At 32.2% G+C, this 22,496-nt stretch overlaps 1 protein-coding gene across 2 annotated transcripts in view; it reads right to left on the reverse strand.

Annotated features, from left to right (window-relative positions):
* LOC134725332 (terminal uridylyltransferase 4-like) overlaps positions 1–22,496 on the reverse strand; it is a 69,313-nt gene that overhangs the window by 34,429 nt on the left and 12,388 nt on the right. For both annotated transcript variants that reach the window (XM_063589067.1, XM_063589058.1), the window contains exons 2-7: positions 21,196–21,998; positions 16,629–16,702; positions 15,127–15,243; positions 11,751–11,928; positions 4,049–4,183; positions 3,424–3,614 (exon numbers count right to left, since the gene is read on the reverse strand). In XM_063589067.1, the coding sequence (XP_063445137.1) occupies positions 3,424–3,614; positions 4,049–4,183; positions 11,751–11,928; positions 15,127–15,243; positions 16,629–16,702; positions 21,196–21,988 (1,488 nt within the window). In that variant the 5' untranslated portion in view covers positions 21,989–21,998. The remainder of the gene's footprint in view (positions 1–3,423; positions 3,615–4,048; positions 4,184–11,750; positions 11,929–15,126; positions 15,244–16,628; positions 16,703–21,195; positions 21,999–22,496) is intronic.

Consider the following 22,496-nt stretch of genomic DNA (forward strand, 5'->3'; position numbering starts at 1 on the left):
CCCCTCAATATCGCAAAAAATTAAAATTGCATTTTAGTGAAGAATGACAAAATCACAATAGTAAAAGGGATGCATTTTAGTGAAAAATGACAAAATCACAATAGTAAAAGGGACGCAATAATTTCTGAACATACAGTATTGTTAATCATTTATCATCAGAAAATATTCAGGAAGCATATAAATTACATAACAGTATAGTGTCTTGTAGACTTCTACTTCCCTAACCTTGTAAGAATAAGCAAGATTAAAATCATTTGCAAAAGTAACAGCTGTCGTTTGACACACTAAGTATGATTACGACAAGATTTGATCCTGAACCACAATAGAAATAAACAGCTGCGCTATGAGCACATGATACGCCCGTCATCTTGTGTTTGAAGTAATATGAAAAAATAATAAATAGTTTCTTAGATATGGCACAACCCCCCCCCCCTTTTTTTTTTTTTACAAAAAAACTCAATAACTCTTAAATAAAATTTTGAATCATCACCAAAAAGTATACAGATCTTTTGATTAATATAACTAAGAAGTCCTGTAACTCAAAAAGTTTTGATCTAATTTTCACCAAAAAGTATACAGATCGTTTGACCATCAAAAGAAACAACTATATTAAGTTTCATGAAATTTGGATAAGTCGTTCTCAAGTTACAGTGTGACATGTTTACGCCGGACAGTCAGACGGACGCCAGACATTTGTATACCATAATATGTCCCGTCAAAATTTTGACGGGTGTAAAAAAACAAACCCTTGTTTTAGTTATAAAGTCCTGGAAATCAAAAAGTTTATTTTCACCAAAAAGTATACAGATCGTTTGACCATTATAAGAAACAACTAAGTTTCATGAAATTTTGATCAGTGGTTCTCAAGTTATGGTGAGACATGTGGATGCTGGAAAGAGAGACGCTGGACATTTGTATACTATAATACGAGGCGTATAATAATAGCAAAGAAAATGATCAAGGGTAATAACTTCTCAAAAGGACAGTTCAGTGTTCTCCTCAGAAATTTTGGATAGCATCACATTTGAAGTAAAAAAAAATAACTATTTTTTTCAATGTCATTTGTTGTGTTGCGGCGATGCTCTATTTCTTTTATGTTATATATGTTATTGTTTATTATTATATTGTTTGTAGGTCCTCATTTGTTGAATAAAATATTCTATTCTATCCTTTTCTATGTGTTTATAAATAACTGAGAATACAACAAGAGTGCACACACTGAAATATCTTGCCTTCTTTACTAATCATAGATATTATGTTGATAGTCCTAAATATAAAGCTTTATTACAACTGTCACATAAACTCAATATTAACCAAGAAAACTTAAAACATTGATCAATGAACCATTAAAATAAGATCAAGGTCAGATGAACCATGCCAGGCAGACATGTACAGCTAACAATTCTTCCATACAACAAATATAATTGACCTATTGCTTATAAATTAAGAAAAAACGACCAAAACACAAATACTTTACACTTAGCAATGAACCTTGAAAATGAGGTCAAGGTCAAATAAAACCTGCGCGACAGACATATAGATCATAATATATTTCCATACACCAAATATAGTTGACCTATTGCAATTAGTATTAGAAAAAAAGACCAAAACTCAAAAACTTAACTTTTGACTGCTGAACCATGAAAATGAGGTCGAGGTCAGATGACACCTGACAGCTAGACATGTACACCTTTCAATTATTCTATACACCAAATATAGTAGACCTATTGCATATAGTATAAGAAAAACAGATCAAAACACAAAAACTTAACTATAACCACTGAACCATGAAAATGAGGTCAAGGTCAAGTGAAAACTGTCTGACAGGCATGAGGACCTTGAACATACCAAATATAGTTATCCTATTACTTATAACAAGAGAGAATTTAACATTACAAAAAATGTTACATTTTTTTTCAAGAAGTCACTGAACTATGAAAATGAGGTCAAGGACATTGGACATGTGACTGACCGAAACTTCGTAACATGAGGCATCTATATACAAAGTGTGAAGCATCCAGGTCTTCCACCTTCTAAAATATATAGCTTTTAAGAAGTAAGCTAACGCTGCCGCCGGATCGCTATGTCGAGCTTTCTGCAACAAAAGTTGCAGGCTTGACAATAAACTATAACCAATCCATGATGACAGTTTTTTCAGTTAATGTTTTCTATATTCATTTCTAGTTATAAAATTATTTTTTTCTCTTTTGCCAAATAAAAATATATGTGTGGTTCCAGTTACTCTACCTACCCAACTAAATGAATGAATAGTTTATCAAGTTATAGTCCAACCTGTATATGTACAATACTAAATATCTAGAAAAAAAAACACCTTCTTTTTTTAAAGGAAGATAAAGTATCATAAAGCAGTAAATTATAAAATTTAAATTAATAAGACTTTTTTCTTTATCATGTCTATGAAATATACTGTTTCGTGGTACTCAATGAATTAGTCCCAGCTGTTTCTTTATATCAAAATATTTATATATATTTTTAACAAAGTTATCAAACACATATTCTGTTAATGCATAGTTTTCTCTTTAAGTATCATTTTTCTTGTCTACTGTGCCTTTTGTGCATCTGTGGTAATTTTCGTAAAATGCGGATTTTTATCATATCTGGTCCGGTCCCGATCAGTAGTTTACACTAAAATATTCAATGATGGCCGAGGCCCAAGAAAAATACAAAATTAAACAATGTTTGAAAAGCCATTGGGATTGAATATGACGCTTTTAATGCATTAAATGGATGAAACATAAACAAAAGCCAAATATGATCACTTTCTAAAGAAAGTAATAAACTTATTAAGCTCAAAATTTAAATTTTCTCTCTCGATTTTCAAGAAGTACAGCAAGAGAAAGAAAGTATTTTTTTGGAAAGTCATGAACACATACGACCAAACTTCTTTTTAAAAGAGAAAAATCGTTTTTATCTTTGAATTTCCATTATGCAAATGTATTTTTGATTTGTTTAATGATTTTCTGATTACATTTTCTCCATGTCGAAATTTGCGATTGCAGACAACGTGGTATTAATCATGTCGCAAGTGTCAGCTTGGGGTATTCGTATACAAACAGTTATCACACAAAGGGCAATTAACACCTATTTAATCACTCTAAATTGCCTCTATTGTCCAACTTGAAAGAATTTTAATTAAAGGTGATATATTTTTATGATGATAGGCGTTAATAATTGAGGACATGGATTTGCGTATAGAAACAAGAAAAATAGCATCGCGGAAATTATTATAGCATCACAGGAGGAAAATAAAGCGTTGCGGTACCGCGACGCTAAAACAGCCTGGGGAGAACACTGGGACTCAATTGCATAGTTTTAAAAAACTTTACTTTACTTAAATATGGGATTAATGTAAATGTACTCTTGGGTCTATGTTTTAAGGCAATTAATGTTAACTAATTATACCTTTGCCCAGTATCTTAAAACAACAGCCATTTTCAGGAATCGTTGATCACATTCTGCATACAACTTTAATAACAGACTGCAATTCCTGGCTGATTCATTGTTTATTGTTATTCTGTACTGAACGTTGCTGACAGTAAAATAAATACATGGCACTTTTGAACTAAAATCACTGATTACTTTTTCATAATTTTCTGTAAGAAAAAAAAATGGAATAATACACAATGTACATCACATGTTAAAAACATATACAACTAAATTGTGCATACATGCATAGTTTAATCATTATTTCATACAGCTTACTTTTGTTCACTTGCTTTCAACCTTTTTCTTAAAATTAAAGATTGTTTGTCATCCCATTTCTTTATTTTCAATGAAATCTGCTGTTTAATCAACTTGGTTAAAATAGAAAATTGCTGCTTTGATGGGCAGTGCTTAGGGTACATATTAATGTCAATTCTGTTGTGGTTAATAAAACATAATATTAAGAATTGGTGCACATGGCACAAATCACCAAATAGAATCAGCCCTGATAGACATGTTATGTGAATCACACAAACAGCTGTTTCTTAATGTATTGATTGGAATTTGAAAATCTCAAAAAGAAACATTTGGTAAAAATGCATACCACATTCTTTCATTGCTCTGAATGCTGCTGTCAAACATTTTGCGTGGTCCTTCTGTACATCCAAATCAACATTGACATCACTACTTTTTAATCCAAGACCAGTAAATGATGATCCAAATATATTCAGCTTAGCATCTAAAAATGGATTACAAAATTCACAACCAACTACATAACATTGCTGAAAAAAATAAATAGTTCTATTTCAAAAAAAATAATTCTCGCAACCAAGTTTTAGGTGAAATTTCAAATGTTCAATCTTGATAAGGCTGGCACATGTTAAAATTTATTGATTAAGTGCCTAGGCCTGGAGTCAGTTTTACAAAAAAAACTACTTACAAGTAAGATTGACTTTGTGTATAATATCCTGACATTGTGTGGTACATGTATATGCACAAATTGTGTCTTCATCATAAACAGAGATATTTTCGTGATCTTGACCTGCCCCTAGTTTACAGGCATATTTAACATCAACCGTTAAAAGACTTGTATAGTCTGGGGTTTTATTCTCCAAAATTGGACCTTCCAGACGGTGTGTGGACTAAAGAATACAAGTAGCAAGAAATAAGAGAACAAGTTCAAAATTCGCAATTGAGTAGGTTTGTTTACGTTCCGCCATGTTTGTTATTGATATTCTAATGGGCGCTCTTATCATTTTTCAAACTAATAATTTAACTCATCCATATAAATAAGTTATTTTTATTCAATATCAAATTAATACTGATAAAGGAGTAAGTTCGGTAAGGGTCATATTTGGCCCCACTTATATAGATCAAATCTACAAGATCAAAATGTTTTAAGTTGCCATAAAGACATGAGAGAAAGTTTAATAGAACAATTTCTGTCATTATTTTATTCTAAAGCGTTGATTTTTACATCCCAGTTAAGTCAAAATGAGGGATTTTGGCGAAATTTGACAAAATCTGCAGGATCTTAGCCAAATGTAAGTTCAGGAAACATAGAGTGCAGCCGTCGACAACCTTAATATTCGAGCTAAACCTGTAAACTTTCATTACAAATATCATTGTCAAAGATGTTTTTTGTCGACATATGCGCTCTATGTTTGCTGTTCAAATATTCAATGGAAATTTACACATTTTCATTGTTTTTTCATGGAAAATTAAAATGAGTACTATTTGTGACGTCATGAATAAAACACAGGAACGTGAATTTGCAACAAAAAGATGTATTTCCTATCTAGTCACTGTATTATCTATTATCCATTGTGATATTAGTCAATAAATTCCAATTTGAAATTTAGGCTACCTACTCCTTTAAATCTAAACGAGCATTTCAAGTTTTTCGCTTCTTTTCAATGCTTTGTTAAAAATAATCTGGTACCTGCTTGATGGAAACTGTACAAAAAAAGTAAAAAAGACAAACGTTAACCAGCTTACGATTTGTAAACTACAAAACGTAATCAGTTATAGTTCGTTCTGTTTTGGTGGTCCATAATGACTAATATGGTTTGTATTAGCCTAAAACCCTTCAAACACTTATGTGATGTGTATATCAAAGACTGTTTTACCTAAGGATGGAACTTTTTTACTTCCAAAGTGGTATTACAGTGATATGTATTATGTACAGATTTCGCCTCTCACCGTTTTTTCTTCTTCTGTTACATGTGCTATTCAAACTTCCGGTTTTAACATTCACAAGTTTCTAAATTGTTTTTTGTGTGATATGCCATTTTTTTGCTTTCAGGAGAGTCTTCTTTCATAACAGGGGGTACAATATGTTTAACCTATCATTCAGAAACCCCCCAACAACAGAAATGAATGTAAATCGGGACCACCACCCTCAAAAATAGAATTATGTTGATTTCACTCCACCCATTGAAAAAAATATCGTCTGCATTCCACCCCTCCTAGGTAAATTTTACTGGAATAGCACTAAATAAGAAAATTTATTTGAATAGACCAGATGTTTACACAGGTGTTAATTGAGCTTCCTCTACAATGGTTTACTTTCCTGTTTACTGTTTACAGAAGTTCTATAGATTTGATTGACATCTGAATGGATAATGATAATGATTGTCAACTGCTGTCAAAGAGCCTACCTTATGCTCAGAGTTTCCTCATAAGAAAAAAAACCCTGATCCCGTAATGCAAGATATATTTATTGGCAGTTCTTATACTGTGGATTCATAATCATTTGATGGATACCAATTTTCATGGTTTTTGTGGGTACAGGTGAACCATGAATTAAAATGTTCAATGAATGACTAATTTTGACATAGGTTGTATGCAGGCTTTTGCAAAACCACGAAATCAAATATCCATGAAAAGACAAGTTTTCTGCAATCCACAAAAATTGGTTCCCACGAAAATAAATGAATCCACAGTATACACGATATATAAATGAATCAGGGTTGGCAAAGTATTGCCCACCTGGGAATTCCCGGGTGGGAAAACCCAGGGTTTTCCTTGGCTGGGAAATACTTCCAGAAATGGGAATACTGGGCATTACTGGGCAATATGATTTTCTAAGCTTATTTTAACACAAAATAGTAAAGTCCTGGTGTAGTTTCATAGTATTACAGCTAAATATATAATTTTTATACAGATAACCATTGACCGCATTTCTAATAGAATGAAAAATTCAATTGCATTCCCTTCTATGCAGACAGAATACAAGATTTGCACATTTAAGGAAACCTTATTAATAACCAAGCATTGTTTCAATAATCCATACTTTGAAAAAAAAAAATTATTGCAATGTTTAAGTGAATTGTTAATTTCAAATGTTATACATTCATATTGCTAAATAAACACCCTAAGGGGTCATGCCATTAACACTTGATTATTCTTTAAAGAGCATGAACATAAGAAATTACTAATAGTGTTCACTACAAATTGTTTCAAGATATTAAAAAAAAAAACATTTTAGGAAATTCCAATAGCCAAAAAAAATTAAGCATCTATATTGAAAACAAAAATAATCCTTTAATTAATCCTTTGCTGAAAGTAATATTTTTTTATCCCAGTCATATGTCTCTGATCTAAAACATTGATCTTTTAAAAAAAAAGGGTGGGATTTTAACTTTCGGACCCCCTAGTTATCCAGAGGCTGAACCCGGGGCAGGGTCTCCATGGGTTGGACCCAATTTAAAAGATCAATGTATTTGAATGATTGGAACCCCACCCCCTTTCTGTTGAGTTAGGAAACCCCAGCTGGATCAGCCCCTGCCCCAAAAAGAGAGAGTTACGAAATATTAAATCTGTATCTTTGTATGATTGGGAATAAGAACTTTATCATGATTCTGGGATCGGTGTTTTTAAGCTCGGGATTTCGGGATTGACCCTTTTGAGATCCTGGAATTATTTTTTTCGAATTTCGGGATGTCAGGATTTAAATTTATTTAAATTCAGGACCTCAGGATTTTGTGTTTTTAAGCCCGGGATTATGACCCTTCCTAACCCGCCCCCCTCTTCGTATGCTAAGCTTGTCTGGTAATTGGGTTTCTATTACAGACACTCTTAACCCTTTGGAGGTCCGAATATGAATGTTTATTTATTCTCGATAAGTGGGGGCTTTGTTTCCTATAAAACCGCTAGATAAAAAAGTTATGATTACCTTTATTAAACTGATACAGGTAATAACTTTTGGTTAAAATATTGTCTTTATCTTTAGTCTCTTCTACAAAATCCAACGCTTGCCAAAAAATGTCGTCCGTCTCTTACCCTTACATATTGACAACTGTATACAAGGACCATGACATATTTTTTGTTTGTAATAGGAATACACGATACAGTCAACCTTGACCTGCTGATCCATATTAACCCATGGATTTAATTGGTATATGCAAAACAACCTTGACATTGGTAAAATATACTCACTTGTCAAAGTTTGAAAGAAGACTTATATAACCAAAAACTAGAGGCTCTAAAGAGCCTGTGTTGCTCACCTTGGTCTATGTGAATATTAAACAAAGGACGCAGATGGATTCATCACAAAATTGTGTTTTGATGATGGTGATGTGTTTGTACATCTTACTTTACTGAACATTCTTGCTGCTTAAAATTATTTCTATCTATAATGAACTTGGCCCAGTAGTTTCAGTGGAAAACTGTTAAAAATTGACTGTAAAGGACAATAACTCCTTAGGGGGTCAATTGACCATTTTGGTCATGTTTACTTATTTGTAAATCTTACTTTGCTGAACATTATTGCTGTTTACAGTTTATCTCTATCTGTAATAATATTCTAGATAAAAACCAAAAACAGCAAAATTTCCTTAAAATTACCAATTCAGGGGCAGCAACCCAACAATGGGTTGTCCGATTCATCTGAAAATTTCAAGGCAGATAGATCTTGACCTGATAAACAATTTTACCACTTGTCAGATTGCTCTAAATGCTTTGGTTTTTGAGTTATAAGCCAAAAACTGCATTTTACCCCGGTGTTCTATTTTTAGCCATGGCAGCCATCTTGGTTGGTTGGCCGGGTCACCTGAAACATTTTTTAAACTAGATTCCCAAATGATGATTGTGGCCAAGTTTAATTTAATTTGGCCCAGTAGTTTCAGAGGAGAAGATAATCGTAAAAGTTAACAACGGACGACGACACCGGACGCCAAGTGATGGGAAAAGCTCACTTGGCCCTTTGGGCCAGGTGAGCTTAAAAGGTTACTAGTGGGGTTTTATGTAATAAAAAAAATTCTTATTAATATTTTCAATAAAATACATGCTATAATTTTTTTTTGTTCATTTAATAATCAATGTTAACAATATAGAGTTTGTGATGGGGTGTAAGTTAGTTATACACCTTGGGATTCAGCGTGTCTGGATAAGAAACCCCTCCGGCGGATGGGGTTTCTTATCCAGACACACCTTTCCCTTGGTGTATAACTTTTACATATACATCATTTAAATGCAATTTTTCTTACATGTAATTGTTAATTCTTAATAGGAGTTGTATTTATTTAAAAAAAAAAATTTTGCTTTATATTTATTGTTATACCAATCCAGACAAACAAAAAAGGTTATATATATCTTAAATGTATAACAATGGTGTTTGATTACTGAATCCTATATAAAATTCAGACCAGTATTTTATATTACCCAGTATTGCCCAGTATTACCCACCAAAACCCAGTAAAATCCGGGTTTTCCCAGTATTTCCCACTGGGCTGGGCAATACTCATAAAACCTGGGTTTTTGCCAACCTTGAAATGAATTTTATTTAGATTTAAATATCCAAAATCTTAATATGTTTAGATTCAGCATATCCAAATACAACAAGAAATTATTTTTTTTATTAATGGATAACATTAGCTTAGTCTTTACAGGGGTTTGCTGAATATGTAGCATCCTGAAAATTTATTTTACCAAACTAAGATAACGACAAGATGCTGATGTCATAACAGCAGGGATCTCCATGACCTGTTAAATGATGGCGCCCCACCATCGTTCAAATATCTTCCGCCATTGTCAAATGACCCGCGCCATCGTTAAATTGTCTTGCGCCATCGTTCAAATTTATTTCGCTCTACGCCATTTTTTTTTAGCAATTATAATCAAATGCATGTAATTGCATAACCCTTAGGCTGTTTGTATTATAATCCAATACAGTTCTAACGCCTGAGAGATATCCGGATTAAGATCACTAATCACTTGTACCTGAGCTTGTACAGGTAGATCGACTAACCTGACAGGAGAACACTTTCTGAAGATAGACGATTAATTTATCGAATTATTCAACTGAGTTTCAGCAAATGCTAATGATAATTTAGATTAAATAAATAAATTTATAATCCAGTAACAAAGAAAACAGTTAAACAAGTCAAACACGTGCTTTTATATTGACTTACGCTATCAGCATCCCCTTTTTCAAGAAGAACAAAAAAAAACGTATAACATTAACATTATTTCATCGCAAATAATTTGAGTACTGCTGCAACGATAATTTAGAATTACTTTAAAAGTTAAAAAGTGAAAACTTTAAAAAATATTTACTGTTCACCCAAAGAAATAACGTATCGTAATTCCGAATGCATTTCGTAGTTTACAATCAAATTGATACATCCGGTTTACATTCAGACTCGAAAGATGCATGTTGCATAGCATCAACTCGCTATATAAAGTCATTAAAAACCTTTTCATTTGTCAACTTTTGCCCTAAAAATCTCTTCAACCTTTTACATAACCCATACGAATCGTTTTGTTGTTGCTGCAAATCAGCAATACCGGTAGTCCGAGATTACTCTGACCCCAGCCCCAGCTTGTCTGGCAAAACAGCCGTTGGACGTCAGAGTAATCTCGGACTACAATACCGGTAATGGGTTCATCATCATGACTTCTGAATTTGACAGTGTCCGTGAAAAATAAGTTCCACATGATTTTTAACCCCCATAACAATTACCAAAAATTTGTAAGGGTTCCGCGGAACCCAGTGTCTCGCCTACTTTGGCTGTAAATCACAGGCTAAACAAAAATGAGGAAAAAAATCAATAAAAATATTCCTCTTGATACTATCTTATGATTGTAAGAAGCCTCTGTCCAAGTTTGGTAAAAATCTAGAATAATTAATGAATCTAATAAATGTTTTGAAAACTTTAACTGCAGACTGTATGTAATGTTCTCTGGAAGAAAATCTAAGTCCATTTAAAAGTGAAATACAGAAAAAATGGAGTTGTCTTTTTACAAAATTTACTTCTGGATACTATCTAATGATCATAAATAAGCTTTTGTCCAAGTTTAGTACAAACCCAGGAAAGTTTAAGAAAGTTATTAAAATTTTAAAAACTTTTACCACAGAGTGAATGTTATGTTTCCCGCAGAAAAACTAAGTCCATTTAAAAGTAAAATACAGAAAAAATGGATTTATTTGTTTACAAAATTTACTTATGGATACTATCTTATGATCATAAACAAGTTTCTGTCCAAGTTTGGAACAAACCAAGGATAGTTTAAGAAAGTTATTAAAATTCTAAAAACTTTAACCTCAGAGTGAATGTAATGTTTCCCCGCAGAAAAAACTAAGTCCATTTATAAGTAAAATACAGAAAAAATAGAATTTTATTTTTACAAAATTTACTTCAGGATACTATCTTATGATCATAAACAAGCTTCTGACCAAGTTTGGTAGAAATCCAGTATAGTTTAAGAAAGTTATTAAAATTTCAAAAACTTTAACCACAGAGTGAATATTTGTGGACGCCGCCGACGACGACGCCGACGGAAAGTAGGATCGCTTAGTCTCGCTTTTTCGACTAAAGTCGAAGGCTCGACAAAAATAGCAAGAAAACTACATGGAAACCTTCATGACAGCTTTTGTCATTCTCGACTAAGGGGGACCATGAAGGCTTGGCATTTGAATGGTTACAAATGGCAATTAATGAAAATATTGATACATGTACTTGTATAATGAATAATTTAAATAAGCAATGTATCAGTCTGTTTACCATCCCTTATATGCATTCCTTACAGGGATGGATGAAATACTTTCGATCACGCTACACTGTACGGCGTAGACACGGTTTGTGATGGTGAAAGTTCCTCCATGGTTCAATTTTCATCCATGGAGATCCCTGAAACAGTACACAACAACAAATGTTGTTGTCATATAAAAATAAATAAAAATAAAATTAGGAATACAAAGCCCAACAACTCCTGGAATAATTGTCATATTACAATATTGTTTTTTTTTTTTTATAGTATTGTCAACTACACAATCCTACAAAGTAAGGATAGCTTTTGCATACCTGGTAAACTATTTTTCAAAAATGTTTCTAAATGTTGAACTGTTTCATGTCTTTCCTGCATCATTGCTTTAGTTAGGTGATGTTCATTAAATGTTCTCTCCAACAAAGATTCTACAGCCAGTATTTGTTTTTCTGATGGTTCAGTTAATCTTTTCAATACATCCTGTATATTGATATTCTTAACAAAAAAGATAAATTAAATATATACATGATATATAAGACAGATTAATATGCAGTAATGCAGTTTTAACTTGAAACTTATCTGAAAGGCAAGAAAAAGTCACATTTTTCTGATATTCTTGCAAACAGAAACTAAAATATATGGAAACTTATAAATTTGTATGTATGTAAAAAGCTAATCATAAATAAGTTTTGATATATATGTAATAATGGAGGATATATATATAAAGGTTGTGATGTGATTTTTCTCTTCCTTAATAAGTTGATCATGCAAAGCTGATCATTTTTTTCAGCTTATATTTTCTCTCTATCGTCAAAAACAACAACCAGATGCTCCACAGGGCGCAGCTTTATACGACCGCAGTGTTCGAACCCTGAACAGTTTGGTCAAATGTAGACACAACATTCAAGCTGGATACAGCTCTGAATTTGGATTGTGATTAAAAAGTTGACACATCATAGGTTTCTGACACAGAATAAATGTGGTCTAATGAACTTAAAAATATTTTTTTTTGCTATTGAGCAATACACTATGCTGTTGAATATTAATCCCCTAAAAAAACAGGTGCTCTGCAGGGCACAGCTTTAAACATCCGCAGAGGTCAAACCCTGAACAATTGGGGCAAGTATGGACACAACATTCAAGCTTGATACAGCTCTGAATTTGGATTGTGATTAAATTTTGACATAATATGAGTTTCTGACACAAAACAAATGTCAAGATCTTACAAATCTATTGCGCAATATTGTGCAATTAAAGATTTCTTCTTAGAACTTTTCAAAATTTGGAATTAGAGAAATTTGGGGGGAAAAAATTGAAAACTACTTCCCCCTCCCCCCTTTTATTGCAATTAGTCCAAAACCTGACATTCCTAAAATACATAATTTACAAGAAGTGTAAGGGAGATATATCTGAACATTGTATGTTAAATGTTTTTGAGTTACCTCCCTTACACTGCTTTTAAATTGTCTTAATTGTCCATTGACCTGAATAACCTAGTTTCCCCCCCTTTTTTGCTCCTCATTCCAAAACATTTTGAGCCATAACCCTCCAAAGTCATTACTAACAATCCCTTCATGGTATGGAAAATTGTGAATTAATTTCAGAGAGATTCATACACTTAAACACAGGTTATTGTGTGAAAACTGCAAAAATGCTCATTTTGGGCCCCTTTTTTTACTGAACTATTGGGACCATAACCCCCAAAATCAATGCCAAACTTCCTTTAGTGGTATATTGAACCTTCTGGTAAAAATTTATAGAGATCCATTCATTAAAACTTAAGTTATTGTCCGGAAACTAAATGCGTCTTCAGACCACAATGACGACAAGATAGCAATATACGACACCAAATTTTTTTTTGCGGTTGTATAAAAAAATATTTGTAGAAAAATTCTTTTTAATTTCTGAAATTTGAAATGAGAAAAATTTAACACCCCACTCCCACATTTTTTTTTCACCTCCTCCTATTCCTTATAATTAAAATAATAATCTCATTTCAAATTTCTAATGGAGTTGGTAACAATAACTACTGATTTAAATACATCATAAAATATTGTATAAATATAAAATGACATATTAACTTCTAAAAATAAATTTACATCTACACATCTCAAGACAATCATCATTTCTTAATACATAATTTTCAAGCAGTGTAAGAGAGGTAATCAAGTAATCAAACATATATATAACAGTTTTCTTTAAATTTTAATTGGATTAACTCCCCTTCACTGCTTTTAAATTTTCTAAATTGTCCTTTAACCAGAAAAAACCTTGTTTTACCCTTGTTTGTCCCTAATTGCTTGATCATTTGAACCATACCCCCTCCCCCTTACCATCCCTTTGTAATATGGGAACTTGTGGTATAATTTCAGAGAGATTTATACACTTTAACACAAGTTTTTGACTGTAAACTGTGCCCCTTTTTTGGCCCCAAATTCCTACACATTTGGGCCAATAACCCCCAAAAAACAATCCAAACCTTCTACCTGTGATATTAAACATTGTGGTAGAGTAATTGAAATGCTTATACACAATTTGATATCCTGAAAGTAGAAAAATGCTTGTTTTGGGCCCCTAATTCCAAAACGGTAGAGACCATCATCAACAAAATCAATCCCAACCTTCCTTTTGAGGTATTGAACCTTTTTATAAAATTTCATAGAGATCCATTCACTTTAACTTAAGTTATTGTCCGGACAACAAATGTGTCCTCGGACGACGACGCAGACGACATCATACCATTATACGAACGCAAATATTGATTTGAATTTAGACCTAATCACAAACTAATACATCTATAATAAGCAAAAGTTTCAAAGTCAATAGACCATTACTGAGGGGGCAGGGCCAAATAATCCCCATGACAATCAGATGTGCCAATGCTTATACAACTGCATACCAAATATGATTGACCTACCACTTTTTGACTAAGCGAGACAAAAAGAACACTCCTATAAGAAAGCATCGGACAGTCATATAACAGAAGGTAGATCTCAATATTCTGAACAATTTGACCCTTTCAAGTTATCTCTATATGCATTTTACCCTAGGTTACCCAAATGTGACCTACTGAATTAGACCACACAGAGAGTTATTGGTGTATAAAACAACAAAATTAAGGAGTCATCTTATTTGTTCATCAATAAGTGATTTTAACCCTTGATAAAAGTGTATCTGTGAATCAGAAATTTGAATGACAAGAACATGCTGATTTTTAAGGAATCTGGGGACTAGTTTTTGAAGGAATGAAAGTTTGAGGATTACAGTTCTTCTATAAAAGCATGCAAAGCAAATCATTGATCAACTTGCTCACTATGTTTGTTTGGATGTTTGTAAACAACAGGTATGTAGTCTGTTTACTATATACTGGAATTTGATTGGACAATAAACATTTACTTCAATGCATGTCAGTTTTCATTGTCCAATCAAATCCCAGTATAAATTGAAACTCTGCCTACCCATTGTTTGCAAACATAGCAAACAAGTCGATCAATGTTTTGTTTTGCATGCTTTTATATAAGGGCTGTAATTTAAGAATATTTTTTTTTAAATATTATGTGTTTCCTATACAGATTTGCTGGATAATCTAAAATACCTTTGAATAACAAGTAAACATTGTTGGAAATAAATTCCTTTTTTTCAAAGACTTCAAATAATTTACATGTACATCATATAAAGAATAAAGCTTCTTACTTCAACTCTACGTTTATGACGATGATCTTTGCCATGCCTTCTCACATCATCTAGGGTATCCATATGATAGTCACAGACACGACAGAAATATCGTGCTCTTGGAAACCTGACAGATTTCTAAAAAAAATTAATTAACAACTATGTACATATATTCAATTTTTTAATCAATCCTGCATATTTATCAGATAAACTTAAGAATTTAGCTAGCAATCAATGATGAATATCAAACTGTTGCAACAAAGATTAAATTTTCTTAATTTTGTCTCTTCTTTACAATACATGTACAAATAAGTTTTATAGAAATTTGAGTGCACACAATGGTTTAATCTAATCACATTTTGTGCCTATACCTATAGTATACATATCAAGACAATGTTTTTGTTGTTCATCTTTTATTATCTAATTATTTGTATGTTTTTTGTTGAGGAGTCTATTTGAGGGTATGGTCTGTTGTTTTATCTGATACACGAGTCTATTCGAGGGTATGGTCTGTTTGTTTTATCTGATACATGAGTCTATTTGAGGGTATGGTCTGTTGTTTTATCTGATACATGAGTCTATTTGAGGGTATGGTCTGTTGTTTTATCTGATACATGAGTCTATTTGAGGGTATGGTCTGTTGTTTTATCTGATACATGAGTCTATTTGAGGGTATGGTCTGTTGTTTTATCTGATACATGAGTCTATTCGAGGGTATGGTCTGTTGTTTTATCTGATACATGAGTCTATTTGAGGGTATGGTCTGTTGTTTTATCTGATACATGAGTCTATTCGAGGGTATGGTCTGTTTGTTTTATCTGATACATGAGTCTATTAGAGGGTATGGTCTGTTGTTTTATCTGATACATGAGTCTATTTGAGGGTATGGTCTGTTGTTTTATCTGATACATGAGTCTATTCGAGGGTATGGTCTGTTTGTTTTATCTGATACATGAGTCTATTTGAGGGTATGGTCTGTTGTTTTATCTGATACATGAGTCTATTCGAGGGTATGGTCTGTTTGTTTTATCTGATACATGAGTCTATTTGAGGGTATGGTCTGTTGTTTTATCTGATACATGAGTCTATTTGAGGGTATGGTCTGTTGTTTTATCTGATACATGAGTCTATTCGAGGGTATGGTCTTTTGTTTTATCTGATACATGAGTCTATTCGAGGGTATGGTCTGTTGTTTTATCTGATACATGAGTCTATTTGAGGGTATGGTCTGTTGTTTTATCTGATACATGAGTCTATTCGAGGGTATGGTCTGTTGTTTTATCTGATACATGAGTCTATTTGAGGGTATGGTCTGTTGTTTTATCTGATACATGAGTCTATTTGAGGGTATGGTCTGTTGTTTTATCTGATACATGAGTCTATTTGAGGGTATGGTCTGTTGTTTTATCTGATACATATTTTAAGTATTATTTATTTTAGAATGTTTATTTATACTAAGTATTACAAAGCACACAGACTGTTTCCAAGTCTACTACATTGTATTTCATAAATTATTAGAATACCTTTTTCAATGGAAATATTTTGTCTTTTTCCAAAATCTGGTGTACTTTTTCAAGTGGTATATCTTCATCCAAACCTGCAATTATAACCAATGTTTATATGTACATAGATGTAGTCAGATAAATCAAAACAAAACAGGCTAATTATACACTTCTGCTTATCATTATGTAACATGGTATTGTAGTTTTCTTTATTACAAATAAAATATTTGACATAAAATCTATATATTGGTGACTTTTCATATTCAGGTTAGAAACAATTGCTAGTTTGTCTTTCAGAAAGAGATTAAATTTTAGACTATGGTGACAATTTTGGAACCTTAACAAGGAAATGGAAATGTTTGTTGTGAGCTCTAGATCTAGTCTCTGGGTGAATAAAAGTGTAAATGTGGTTTGTCCTGAAAAGAATATATTATGGGCCCTGAATTTCCCAATTAATATTAAAATATTTCACTGTTATCTTGTATGATTTGTATCACAATATAATTGATGTTTGAGCTATTTGTATATCATGTGTATATGTGTATAAATTAAAGATAGTATATATGAGGTTAACATCAATGAGTCAGACACCCAACAACAAAACAACCAAGAAATCTAGTGGGCAATTTTGCAATGTTTTGTCCATTTCCTAGACCGACCCCTGTTTTTTTTTGCTGTTTTCTTACATTTGACAAGCTTACTGAATTGCAGAACATTGATGGTGACAGGTCCACCTTGTGCACAAATTTAATTTATTTTCAAAAGTTTCTTCACTTGATCAGAGCAAGGGAAAATTTGTATTCATGAATAAACTTGTCTTAAATTCTGACTTCTGTTTTTTTTTATCTCCTTCATATTCCCCCTTCTTCACTTCTCTCCTGCTTTATACATCTAAATGTTCATGATTATAAATATGACAGCTATATATACATGATATATAACTCATGACTTGTGTGTGATGAAATGAGCACTATGCTGACATTTTTTCCCCCAACCAATATCCAAGGGAAGTAATCAATTATTAAAAATATGGTAAACATGGACAACTCAAAGCAAAGCAAGACAGACTACTCGGACTCGAAATCATGTTGCAAAAAATAAAATAAATGGAAATACCAACCTTCCTACCCTATTTTTTTTTTTTAAGATGTAACCTTAAACAGATTTTTTGATTTTTTTGGTCTTATCCATCATCACTGAACAATAAATTATTGACAAATTAATTGAGGGACCAAAAAAATTATTTGTGACCTTAATCCCATGCTACTATTTTGGATTAGGTCACATCAAACAAATTGAATGTTTCTGTTTGAGTAAATTTACGTATTGCTATTGTGAACTCCTCTGCTACCTGCAAATCAATTCCTGTTTAGTCTACTTTTGTCTTGAGCATGTTTAGAGACTTCCTATTTTAAACATGATAACAATACATGTAGTTACAAAATGTCTCTCTATCCATTCAATTCAATGGGAAATTACACAGCATATAACCAGATGCTCCGCAGGGCGTAGCTTTATACGACCGCAGAGGTTGAACCCTGAACGGTTGGGGCAAGTATGGACACAACATTCAAGCTGGATTCAGCTCTAAATTTGGATTGTGATTAAATAGTTGACACAGCATAGGTTTCTGACACAGAATGAATGTGTTCTAATGAACTTAAAATTTTTGTTTTCTCTTACAGCAATTCACTATGCTGTTGAATATTAATCCTCTCACATCCCCCTTTTCCTTATTCCAAAACTAATCTCAATTAAAATATTCTAATGGAGTTTGCAACAATAACTTCTCATTTAAATACATCATAAAATATTAAGATGTAAAAAAAAACTGCTTGTTATCACTGAATGGTAAGGCCAGGATTTTTTAATTTGTTGGTTTACGGATCCGCCGACCCGATTTTGCCGATTTCCAAAATAAAAATAAAATCGAATTTTCAGGCTTTTTTTTATTCTCGCCGACCCTAAGAAATGCATTATCGCTGAAAAATAATTAAAATATCCTTTTTTATGAAATAAAATGCAGTAATCACTAACAGAAGTGATGACACTTTCTGTTCTGAAAAATGAAACTTTCAGTTTACGTTTCTAAAAATAGACAAATCAATTATTAATGACCTTGAGGTTGTTTGCGCAAATAATTTTGCGGAACGAAACCTGTGTTTAAAACCAATTACACAATAAGTTCGTTTTCCTTATTTGTCACCAGTCCGTAAGATGCATGTTCTCATATAAATAGACTTGTCCAAATGTGGACAGGTGGAAGTTCAAGACATCAAGTTAAAATACTGAATTTTAACAAATCATTTGATATTTTCTTGTTTCATAGATAATAAAAAAATATCGTCCATTTGGATAATAAACGGGAATGCATGACAACAGATTATTTAACCTGATATTCTCGTTTTTCCAATGGACGAGTCTATTATTACGTTTTTGACACGTGTGTTGAAACTTATTTTCGTACGACGTTTTTACTTTTTTTTTCTTTATCAGTTTTCGTGCTTATTATTTTTCACCAAGTTTTGATTAAAAGCTAAGTCAAATAACTGACGTGAATCTGTTTTTCTTGTTTGTGAATTGACGATTTAATTTCGTCCTTTTTTTACGGGAAATTATTAGACAATGTCATGCGATGTTTACAGCTGAGCAATAATAATTATCAAACTAAAATTTTAAGAACGATGAAAAAATAGTATGACAAACATATATTAGAAAGGTGAAATATATTTTTATTTTGCCTATCAGTTTTCTGTCTTGAAAGATCTTTTTTTCTTTTTTTTTCCGACCGACCGACCCGACTTTTTCATGGAGAAAATCCGTAAACCAACAAATTTAAAACCCGTGGCCTAAAGATTATTTAAATTTATCAGTTGGTAGTAAAAAGTGAATAAACATTGTATATTGTATATAACAAAGATTTAATTGATTCTGGACAAAGAAAGATAACTCCAATTAAAAACAATTCTTGCAATAAGATATTTCTTGCTTACTATTCTGGACAAAGAAAGATAACTCTAATTAAAAAAAAATTTGCTATTTCACAATATTGTGAAATTAGATATTTCTTGCCATTGCACAATACTGTGCAATTGAAAAGACTTGCTATTGCACAATACTTAATATAATAATTTTAGATCCTGATTTGGACCAACTTGAAAACTGTGCCCATAATCAAAAAACTAAGTACATGTTTAGATTCAGCATATCAAAGAGGCCCAAGAATTTATTTTTTGTTAAAATCAAACTTAGTTTAATTTTGGACCCTTTGGACCTTAATGTAGGCCAATTTGAAAATGGGACCAAAAATGAAGAATCTACATACACAGTTAGATTTGGCATATCAAAGAACCCCATTTATTCAATTTTTGATGAAATCAAATAAAGTTTAATTTTGGACCCAGATTTGGACCAACTTGAAAACTGGACCAATAATCAAGAATCTAAGTACATTTTTAGATTCAACATATCAAAGAACCCAACCGATTCCTTTTTTGTCAAAATCAAACTAAGTTTAATTTTGGACCCTTTGGACCTTAATGTAGACCAATTTGAAAAAGGGACCAAAAGTTAAGAATCTACATACACAGTTAGATTCGGCATATCAAAGAACCCCAATTATTCAATTTTGATGAAATCAAACAAAGTTTAATTTTGGACCCTTTGGGCCCCTTTTTCCTAAACTGTTGGGACCAAAACTCCCAAAATCAATACCAACCTTCCTTTTAAAGTCATAAACCTTGTGTTTAAATTTCATAGATTTCTATTTACTTATACTAATGTTATGGTGCGAAAACCAAGAAAAATGCTTATTTGGGTCCCTTTTTGGCCCCTAATTCCTAAACTGTTGGGACCTAAACTCCCAAAATCAATACCAATCTTCCTTCTGTGGTCATAAACATTGTGTTTAAATTTCATTGATTTCTATTAAATTAAACTAAAGTTATTGTGCGAAAATCAAGAAAAATGCTTATTTGGACCCTTTTTTGGCCCCTAATTCCTAAACTGTTGAAACCAAAACTCCCAAAATCAATCCCAACCTTTCTTTTGTGGTCATAAACCTTGTGTCAAAATTTCATAGATTTCAATTAACTTAAACTAAAGTTATAGTGCGAAACCAAGAAAATGCTTATTTGGGCCCTTTTTGGCCCCTAATTCCTAAAATGTTGGGACCAAAACTCCCAAAATCAATACCAACCTTCCTTTTATGGTCATAAACCTTGTGTTAAAATTTCATAGATTTCTATTCACTTTTACTAAAGTTAGAGTGCGAAAACTAAAAATATTCGGACGACAACGACGACGACGACGACGCCAACGTGATAGCAATATACAACGAAATTTTTTTCAAAATTTGCGGTCGTATAAAAACAGCATGAAAAGGATGACTGAAAGACATGTTTGTGACTGTCAGACCTGTTGTTTCCATATGAACATGTACAATACATAGTAACCTATAAAGAATTTATGGTACTCTTAAACTTACAACCCATACATATGCATATACATGTACATGCACTTCACTTTTAAGCATTGTTTATGATTATACAAATAAAGTAGTTCAGCAATGCATATAAAATAGAGTTACCACAATGATCCCTATTCTGTGCACCATTTTCATTTTCTTCCTTACTTCTTCCCATTCTCATCTTTTTGTCTTCCATTTTGCTATTCCAAAATCTGTCTGAAACTTCATCAATATTTGGATTGCTTTGGGACTCTTTTTTATTAAACAATTTTTTATCTTCTTGCTCTTTATCATCCCCTATGCCATTATCTGGTGTTGACTTTTTCACCTTCTTATTTCTTTTTGTATATTCCTTTTCTGAATCAACTACAATTTTCTTATCAGAAATGGTTAGGTCTGGGTTATCTTCCCCTCTTTTTATACCCATTGCACTGCCTGGACTATCTGATAAATATGTGGTTATCTGTCTTTTACTTTCCTTATTAACAGATATTATTAATCCTGGTTTTAGGAAATCTCTTTCTTCTGTCTGATATTGTGACATTCCTTTTGATGACTGTTGACCTGTTGACTGCTTAGCCATGTAACTCTGTTTATCTTGTTTAAAATTAGAGACATTTTCTGTGACAAGCTCAGAAACCTTTTTTTTACTTTTTTTACTTTTCTTTGTTTTACTTTTGGACTGAGCTTTTTCTGATTTTGTACTATGATGCTGATCTTCTAAAGCTGAGTTTTTTTCTTTTGCTGAATTTCCTTTTTTTGTACAATCCTGATTATCTTTCTGATCTAAATTTGAATTAGTATTCAAATTTATATTATTAGGATCATCAATGTTTCCAAAATTTATCAGTTTCTTTATTCCAACCTCTATTTCCTCCTTGCTTAATGGGTCAGCACCTTGTTCTTCAGCCATAATATTTGTTCTAAAAAACACAATGAATCTCTGAATGAGTTTTTCTACAAAGGACTACATTGTAAATGTAGGATTCATATTAGGCCTGCACTTGACATTATATTTTACTATTTTTGACTGAACATGTATGATTGTCATAGTTCTACATACTCAATCAGCTTAATAGTTTTTTTTCAACAAAATAAATACAGAGTATACTTAACAGTTATTATTTAATCTTTTATTATGTGATCCGCAATGTTTGCTTCAGCTTTAAGTCAAAATTTTTTGCTTTACTTTGCATGGGTGAGATAGCTGCGGAAAGTAAAACTGATTTTGGGGCACATGTTATACAAATATCTGACGTTTCAGTTGTCAAATTTGACCACAAAGAAGAGCTTTGTCTGTGTATACGTAGTTTCAAAACAGATCAAAAACATGCTTCTTTAACTTTGATTATTAGTGAGCAAATCGACAAATCTTTGCATTTTGTGTCCCATTCACTTACTAAAGAATTTTTACAAATTCG

The sequence above is a fragment of the Mytilus trossulus genome, chromosome 1 (assembly GCF_036588685.1).
Source record: "Mytilus trossulus isolate FHL-02 chromosome 1, PNRI_Mtr1.1.1.hap1, whole genome shotgun sequence".
In the NCBI taxonomy this organism is placed as follows: domain Eukaryota; kingdom Metazoa; phylum Mollusca; class Bivalvia; order Mytilida; family Mytilidae; genus Mytilus; species Mytilus trossulus.